We start from the raw sequence: 9,311 nt of genomic DNA on the forward strand, positions 1-9,311 counted from the left end.
CCCTAAAATGCCCTATATAGGAGATACACCTACAGGAACAACAAGAAAAAGACGACAGTTTATTGTCACCACTGGGAGCACAGGCCCCCCAGTCTGCTAAATCATCAGAATATTTAATTTATAGTCATATGTCAAGTCACCTTCGAGCCTGTGTCCCTATCCCCAGCCAGGGTTCTATCCCCAGGCCCAACATATTTCTTGAGTGTCAGAGTTGTGGATAATTGCATCAAAGCTACAGTATCCCACCTTAGGAGGCTGCAAAGATGGGATGGAGAGGGGGAGTGGCAAATAGAAGAAAGCCATAGGCGAAGTCCAATCAATAGTCATTAGAGGGCAAGAATGGCCCAGGATGTCAATAATCACAGGGGAAAGGGAATGCTGAGGACAAAATCTGGAGGAGAATGAAGTGGGGAGAGGCCTGGGCCAGGAGGCAATCTTGGTCTGGAAGAGGTCGGCCTGAGTCAGGAAATCTGGAGGCTGTGAAGCAAAGGACAGTGGACCAGGGGACTCAGACATCGTAGAAGAGTCGGACAAGCTGGTACCGAATGGAGAAGGTGACAGCACTGCCCACGACCTGTAAGAAGAAATGAACTACAGTAAGAACCACAGAGAAAGGGAGACAAGGAGATGTAAGTCACATCACCAACAGCATTGCACCTGTAGCAGCAGCAGGAACAGGGTGAGGTTTCTCTCATGCATGGGCCCAAAGACTTTAAGTAGCAAGTTGATGAGGGTCATGTTGTTACACTCCGTGAAGGCACCATCCTCATTCTCACTCTGGCGCACTGTCACTAGCCGGAGGCCTTCTGCTACCTGGAGGGGTCAAAAGTGGAGAGAACTTCAGCTAATACCTACGCTTCAGGAATGGGGACCTGCTCAATGCTTCCAAACTCCCCTTGGGTGTGATGTAGGCCTAGGTTCCCCATTCCCTGAATTCCGAATGGCAGCCTAGAGCCTTACCTCCTTGTTACCCTGTTACCTTTAGAATAAAGGTGCCCAAGAAAGAGAGGCTCTTGGTCTTGAACTTGGAATAGCTCATCTCCAGTTTGCCTGTCTTGGTATTGAGTCTGCAGGGGAAGACAGCTTCATGTGACTGGGCCACTACTCAAAGAACTCTCCTCCCTGTGCTTAATTAATAGGAAGAGCACTGAATGTGGAGTCAAACAGCCTGAGATCTATTTCTGGCTCTGCTGCTTGCTTCTGTGTGATCAGAGCTGCTGTGAACATTAAATGAGATCATGGAACTAAATGTGCTCTGTAATGTATAAAGGGCTAACTGCACGGCAAGAGTTAGCCCTTCTTTGGGCCCATTCCCTTTGCACAGCAAACGTCTAAGGCATCCCAAGGGAAAAAGCTATGATGTCCCCTTCAAGCCCCAAAGCGGCTACCTGGGTATACGGTGGCGAGGGCAGGGGATGATATGCAGGAGCTGAGGCAGTGAGTAGACGAAGTTGAACACCTGGGGCATGAAGAAGAGTAGCATGGTCTTGCTGAAGTGTCCCAAGATGCCCACCACGGCAAAGGTCATGCCAGCAAAGTAACAGAAGGTATCTCCCACAAACACCCGTGATGGGTACCTGTGTAGGGGAGAGGATCTGAGCCAGTGGCAAGAGGCATTAGCAATCCTTTCTCTCACATCACACACCCTGCGCACTGGGCTAGCCCTGACCCTAATTCTGGCTCAGAGGACATTCCAGCTCTCCCAGCAACTCTCCAGGAAACAAGGTCCCGAATCCATCTATTCCTGGGGGCTCCACAGTACCTGCCCCCAGCTACAATTGGGTAGAGAATATTTAAGATTTAAGAATATTACCAAAAAGACCCAGAAAACACTCAATACAGAGATGCACAGGTTAAGCCTCTCCGTCAGGAGATGGGTCGCAGTGAGGAGGACTGTACTGGCCACAAATTCAAATAGCTGTCCCACTAGCCACAGGCCTACTTACCAGTTATGGTAGAGCAATCCCAAGGTGGTGAAAAAAAAGGGTATCATGAAGTAGAGGGAAAAGACATGATCATCCCGACAATCACCTTTGGAAGCAGGGGAAAAAGAAAGAAGAAAACGTTGACAGCCACGTCCCCTGCACACCTGGGTCCTATGTTTGTCTGTCCCTGAGTTCTGTCCCAAGCTGTATCATCCACCTCTCTAGGTCCCAAGAACTCACTACCCCTTTTATGTCATCCAAGCAGTTCCCAATATTTCACCTCTTTCATGAACCCTTCCTAAACTAGTTACTGTCTTACATTTGGTTTAGACCATTCAGACTTAGGTCTGAATACCAGCTTTACTTCCTAACTGTGTGACCTTGATCATGACACATTTAACTTCTCTGAGCCTCAGTTTCCTATCTGTGAAAAAAGGCTGATGAAAACACCTGCCACATAGAGCTGTTACAGAGTTTAAAGTGAGATCACATTTTAAAAGTGCTTAGCTTTAGTAAGTACTTATGGATGTCCATCAGCCAAAAACCACCAGCAACACGCCTGTAGTCAAAGCTGGGTTTACTGACTTGAAACAAGAGAAACTTTGGAACCCACACACCATGGGGAACCATGGGATGCCTCAGTAAGGAGGTGTTAGGAGGACTTTTTTTTTTTCTGCGGTACGCGGGCTGCTCACCGCTGTGGCCTCTCCCATTGTGGAGCAATGGCTCCGGACGCGCAGGCTCAGCGGCCATGGCTCACGGGCGCAGCCGCTCCGCGGCATGTGGGATCTTCCCGGACCGGGGCACGAACCCGTGTCCCCTGCATCGGCAGGCGGACTCTCAACCACTGCGCCACCAGGGAAGCCCAGGAGGACTTTTTATAGAATTTGTTTTAAATAATTCTGGGGAGGATGCAAGGAGGCAGAGTTTTGCCCTGCACTGGGTGCTGTCAGCAGAGATAATGCTATGATTGAGTATCTTAATAATTTTTATCCAAGAAGTGAGAGGAATTGAGTTGTTATCGGAAGGAAGCAGCAACCACTCATGTTAGCCAGAAGGGGATCTTGGTCATTTTTGTGAGATGCACCGCGTTCCTGTGGTTTTGTCTATGCTCAGACATGGTTACAGAGGGATCTAGTTTTGGTCTTACTCTATCACGGTCACAGAGTGACCCTGTCTGATTCTGAGGTTTTGTGAAGTTGTTTATGCTCAGTAGGAGAAGACCATGGCCTACCTATTAGTGCCAATGCCGTTAGAAATGACAGCGCTGCTATTTTCCTTTCTCACATTTAACAAATCTTAGTTTCTTTCTCACGTTTAACAAATTCCCCAAAGCCAGATAGCAGGCAACTTCCTTAACACTCAGACTTCTCTCCTCTCCCTAGTCCAATTCCACCTACCTTCCAGCTCCACCAGGTTGAAGACGATGATGGAAGCAGAAATGACTAGCGATTGGCCAGCCTCTAGGCCATTAATTCCTGCTAGGATATTGATGGCATTAGTACAGAACACTGCCAGCAGCCCCATGTAGACATAGTACAGGATCCCTGGGGGGAGAAAACAGTAAGAGAAGTAACGCCACCTGTAGAATGAGAATTTAAGGATATTCTTCTGAGAAAAGTGGTGAGGATAGAGGATGGGATGAAAGGCCAACAAAAGGATCTAAGAAAACACAGGGACAAAACAGGGAGGAGAATGTGGAGCACCAGGAAGGATGCTCTGCTGGATATCTCACAGGGTAAGGGTGCCCTGAAGTAGGGGCCATAGGGGCAGAAGTGGCAGTGCTACTCACCCAGGTCCAGATGCAGGCCAAGAAGTGGGCGTAAGGGCTTGGGTACCACAATGGTCGTGTTGCCAAAGTTGGTGAAATAGACCATGAGGAGAGGTAGTGAGGCAGCTGTGGGCAGCAGGAGCTTATGGCGCCAGCGCAGGTTCAGTACATCATCCGCGAAGCCCAGGAAAATCATGCAGCAGATGGCAAGGAGTGCACCTATCAGGGCCACAAACTGGGGAGGGCTCGGGCAGGTCATGGCTCCAGCCTACTCCCACTTCACAGTTCCTTTCAAGAATTCCCATCTTTTCTTTCGTTCTCAGTCCCTCCCCTCCCCGCCACACCCAAATAACCCCAACTCTCTCCAGTAGCTCCCAGTCCCAGCCACAGGCAGCAGCCCTCACTAACCCACTTACTTCATGGTGGGGGAAGGCTTTACACTGCTCCTCCACAAAGCAGTTCAGGAAAGGGAAAGGGATGAAGCAGAAGAGTATGATAAGGAAAACAGCACCGCTGATCACTCCCTGGGACTCTGGGCTGTGGCCCAGCAGCAAGCCGGGGGGAGGGGGAAGAGGAAAGGGGGCGTGGTCACTCACTAGTGCAAGCATCACCATAACCTGACTTGGGGGCGGGGAAGGGCACCACTACTGGAGTCCCAGATACACCCAAGGGTCCCATCTTCCCGCCTCCACCCCTTCCCCAATGCTAACCAGATCTGCCCTCCACCTCCCAGAGTCCCGGGCTGGCTGTTGGGTTAGCACTACGTCTCCGCTCGCAGTCCACCACTCCAGTCCCCGCCCCTGCCTGCCCACCCCTTCCCCACTGCCCCGGACCAGCGCGCGGCCCCTCACATTTGCTGCCGGCTGGATTTGTTGAGGTCCTGGCCGCAGAGCCGTGCGGCGATGAAGTGGCCACGGAAGGCAGGGATGAGTGTGAGTGTGGCTACAAGTCCCAGCAGCGAGCCGATCAAATTCACCAACAGCGGCATCGGCAACTCCGGGAAGGCCCACATGGTGACCGGCCAGGGGGCCTGGTCGGCCCCCTCCTTAGCTAACGGGCAAGCTGGGCAGAAGCCCCTTGGCCCCAGCAGTAAGGAGTGGCCGCTCCCCACAGGCTGGATCTTCCCACACCACCCTGAGCGAAACCCAACGACTCTGACCTGAGCCGCCCTCAGGACTCCCGCGAGCCTCTATAAAGCAACCTCGGCTCTGCCCCACTGCATCTGCCTACCCACTGTTTCCACCCGGATCTAGTTCGCAGAGCAACTGTCGTTGTGGAAGGCGGCGGCCATTTTTAATATGGGCATAAGAGTAGGGACAGAAGTGTGATTTTAAACTACACCCTTTATTCGAGAGTTGAATCATCAAGAGGGGATTGGAAAAGCAATTAAAGAAGGACAAACAAAGGCGGATACTTTCCTAACATCACATTAAAGATGTACAGCCCAAAGCGGAAAAACTCCTTGCCCGGTTCCAAGATGAGCGCCTCCTTGTACCGCGTGTCTGACGCCGCTTACTCTTCGTTCCACGTCAGGTTTAGCTCCGTCGGCCTTCGCGGGTCGCGTTTAAAGGGCCAGTGCCCCGCGTTTACTCTGGGACGCCTCTGGAGACTGGAAGATGGCTACTGGAAGCAAGGGGGAGGGCAGGCGGGATGAGGATGTGGAGCAGCACCTGCTCAGTGTAGAAAACCTGTCGCCAACATAGTCAGCGTTGGGAAGGAAGCCAAGGTAAACACAACTCAGTTCCCCGAAACACAGCTACAATTTGGAAGATGATGTAAAATGTAAAGAGCGGACACTTGAAAAGCCCCTCCCACTTCATTTTTTTCCGTGTCATTGAGCCAGGTACTTTTCCTTCATCATCCCACCCGCCTTCTGCCCCCGCAGTAGCAGTTAGTTGCCGGGCAACACTGAGGGATACTTCAGCACTGTAGGGGCTGGGAGTACCCTCATGCTCTCAGGTCTTGGATTTAACCCCGTTCTAGACTTTCCTTGGTCCTGGATCATTGCACTGTGCCAGGCTCCCAGTCGGAGGAGGTGAGGCTGAGGCTTTGGAAAGAGCTAAGTAGGAGAACCAGACCCACAAGTGGCTGGCTTTCAGTAAGTCTGAGGAATTCCCAGGCAGGTTCTTCTCCAGGTTGGGTGCCTTTTGCTTGGCATCTGTTTCCTTACAAATAACAGTTCACCAGCATCTCATTCTCTTTCACAGACACACAGGCTCTAAGGTGGCAAATGATTTCTAGTCCTCAGAGAAGAACTCATCACCAGGAAGTGCGGGAGACGACTGAAGTATGCTGACATTTTGTTCACTCTTGAATAAGGAGTCAGGGTCAGGTTGACTCCTTTTAGGCAAAAGATAGGCCCTCCTGTCTCTCAAAACCAGAAGTGAAATGTCCTTTCTACTCGAAGGTGGCTCTAATTAACTCAAACCATGTATATAAAGTAATCCCAGTAATTACTTGATAGTAGTATTCCTCCAAATTTTCAGTACTTATTATCCCACTGGTATTGTTTTTCTGTGTGTGTGTGTGTGTGTGTACCTGCACACGGGTGCATGAGTGTGCATCTGTGCCTCTTAGACTGGAAATTCCCTAGAGGCAAAGTGTTTTCTGTTCCACAATGTGTTCCTATGGGGCTAAGGACACACAGATATCTGTATACAAGGCATCATCACACATAATGAGTCTGGATCTGAAAGAGGTACAGAGGGCAATAGGAGCACATGGAGAGAGCAATTAGTTGTGACCAGGGGAAGTGAGAGGACCTTGAGGAAGAGTAGTGTCTCTAAGGATTTCAGTAGGTGGCAAGAGTGGAAGGGCCTTCCAAACAGGGAAGGTGAGACGCCGGAGCAGGTGGAAAGGAGGAGCTTGTCAGAGCCCCAGAGGAGGCAGCATTCAGTTATCTTGTTGCTCAGGAGCAGGCTGAGACTCCCTGGAGGTCTGAGGGACAGTCTGTAACTGCTTCCTGTTTTATTAGGAGGCCAATCCTAATAACTCTTCCTTCCCAGCTTGGCATTGGGCACCTTTGTCTCTTTCTTCTCCAGAGATTGTTAGCCCTCCCCCACGCACCCCCCTGGGAGAGGGTAGGGGATACTTGTTCAAAAACAAGACACTGGGGATTCATCATCCATGCATACATGTTACCATCAGAACATGGTTACTTGGATACTTGTCATATAATCTGAATATTTTTGTTCCCATGATGGTAAATGCCCAGTTGATTATCAGACTCACCAGGAGAAACAAACACACACATGACTTGGCCACACTTGAAATTTTGTGCCTGTCCTGGTACAAGTTCAAAGCATCTGCCTAAATGCTGAAGCTGGTCCTAGGACCCATGGATCAGGTGAGTTTCAGCTGGTTTCTTGGGCTGAGTAGACAAGGTCTGAGATGCGCATCTCCTACTGGGGAGCTCTGAGTGCCTCCCAGTAAGCAAAGCTAATGCACTATTAAGGCTGATTGCCTGACAAAGACTGTCCCAGAAATGTTTCACAGTGCTGAAAAAGTCCGTATGAGACAGCTTTGGAGAGTCTGGATCTATGACACTTGCAGGACCATATCTGTGGCTCTTCAGAAGCAGCTGAGTTACTCTTTTACCATTTCTTCCCACCTCTCTCCTGTCAGTTTATCAAAAGTTGTTAGCTGATAGCAAGCCCCAAGATCTCCCGTTCCACTTGGATGACATGAATGGGTTTTCAAAAGATGGAAACAATATAGGAATTCTCAGTGTTTACATGTATATTGGAATATTTTTTGTTAGACTTCTTAAAATTACAAAGAATTTGCTAACCCCTACTATGTGCGTGGGAAAATTTTAAGTACTGTGGGGACACAAAGTGATATAAATGTAATTGTTTTCCCCAGGGAGTCTACTTCATCATATTAAAGCACCTTGAGTCAATATGAGGGAAGAGAGATGAGTAAGACAGGGTCTCCACTCTTAAGCAGCTTTCTGGTGAGTGGGAAAAACAGACATATAAACAACCAGCTAGGCTATAAGGCACAATGAAATAAGTACAAGAGGTCTAGTAACAAGTGGATGGAAGATTGGGAGGACTAAGTAGAGAGACTAATATAAGACTGAATTGTGAAGCAGTATCTGGCAGCACAGGACCAATTGCTCAGTGGAGGAGTTGAAGTAAACCCAACAATTCAGAGACCTGAGATGAACTCTGAAGAACCCTGAAAAGGGTTCTTGGGGGAAGAGGGTCTTCACAGTGAAACTGTACCTGGACGACTTTCCACATAACCTGCTCCCCTAGCCCTAGCTGCTCTGCCTACTGACAGCTTCCTTCTGTGTCCCTGAGTTCTCTCCTCCCTTCATTTCTTCTCCCCTCAAGATTAAAAATCCACACTCTAGGAATCTTCTATGGTTTTGGAGGTCCAGTGATAATGCATGGGCAGGGTCACAGCAAGGTTACCCCATCACCCTACCCCATTCCTTAGAGTGAAATCTGGGGATGCCCCAAGCTTTCCTACCACCTCCTGTGGCTCAGGCACCCTGTCACTGACCTGCCAGGCTCTGCTTAGCTCTGCAACCCCACACTTTAGAAGACATTGTTTACTCCCATCTGCTCACTGCTCAGACTAACGACTGGATTTGGGAGAGAGATACTTAACGCCTCTCTGTTTACCTAAGGAAGGCCTGCCATATGTATGTGGAGAAAAAGGGCCTCTTAGGGAATGGGGATTCCTTTGAATCCTTTTGTAGGATTTTCCTTCCCCTGCCTCCAGAAAGCAGTGACAAGCCTCTGTCCTATAGGGATGGAATCCATTCCCTTAAATCTAGGAAAAGGGATGGATCCTGAGGCCAGAGTGTACCTATAACATAATTTTTGGGGTGCTTGCTGGGATATCACATATTTGGATGGCAGGGTCTTCTGGCTGAATCTACTGATAGTCCAGTGCTGCATTGCCAGCTCCCTCCTCGTTGCCACCCCCTCTACACGTGCTCCATAGGCAGGAGCTGTTACTATGGAAATAAATTATTTTTAAAAACAGAAGCAGCCCCAGGCTTTGGAAATACCTCCAGAATAAACCCACACGAGCAAGGAGGTTAATAGGGTGTCCCTTGGTCCTGGCTCCAGAGGGAAGAGGATGGGGGTGGAGGAGGGGGTTCAATGTTCCATGTTCTATTCTCAACCTCTACCAGGTTCAGGTTCTGGCTCCTCTTGCGTTGGTATCGGCTGGACCTCTGCCAGTCACTTCTATCTAGGAGGGATGCTCTGCAGCTACATACCTAGGGCCTAGCTTCCGCCAGGACATAGGAACCAAGAAGCTGCTGAGCCTGGGAGTGTTGGGATAAGGGGTTGATGCTATCCACAGGGGTCACCTCCTTTTTAACCCCACAGGCGTCCAAACTATGGAAAACTAAGGAACGTAAGGGAGAGCAAAGGCGTCATCTCAGGTGAGTGAAATTACTCTTGCTTACTCTCGCCTTGAGCTCGGGGGAGCAGGAGTACCCCCGTTTCCAGGATGGGGCGGGGTAGTTAAAGATCCCGCCTATTTCCAACCCTAGAACCTCCTCCGCTCTCCGCTCCTCCTCCCACCCTCTTCTAGCGCTGGAACGCCGGGCTCACTAAGCCCCGCCCGCCGCGGGTGCGGCTCCTTTAAGG

The 9,311-nt window shown here is 49.9% G+C and overlaps 1 protein-coding gene across 1 annotated transcript; it reads right to left on the reverse strand.

Moving 5' to 3' along the window:
• Nucleotides 1–39: 39 nt before the first annotated feature.
• Nucleotides 40–4,917, reverse strand: DPAGT1 (dolichyl-phosphate N-acetylglucosaminephosphotransferase 1). The gene is made up of 9 exons (XM_030839001.2): nucleotides 4,548–4,917; nucleotides 4,113–4,233; nucleotides 3,718–3,931; nucleotides 3,326–3,472; nucleotides 1,947–2,031; nucleotides 1,389–1,577; nucleotides 980–1,067; nucleotides 658–813; nucleotides 40–574 (listed from the first exon to the last, which is right to left on the reverse strand). The coding sequence occupies exons 1-9, from the start codon at nucleotides 4,706–4,708 to the stop codon at nucleotides 509–511; spliced, it is 1,227 nt and encodes a 408-aa protein (XP_030694861.1). The 5' UTR covers nucleotides 4,709–4,917; the 3' UTR covers nucleotides 40–508.
• Between the last annotated feature and the right edge of the window lie 4,394 nt (nucleotides 4,918–9,311).

The sequence above is a fragment of the Globicephala melas genome, chromosome 8 (assembly GCF_963455315.2).
Source record: "Globicephala melas chromosome 8, mGloMel1.2, whole genome shotgun sequence".
In the NCBI taxonomy this organism is placed as follows: domain Eukaryota; kingdom Metazoa; phylum Chordata; class Mammalia; order Artiodactyla; family Delphinidae; genus Globicephala; species Globicephala melas.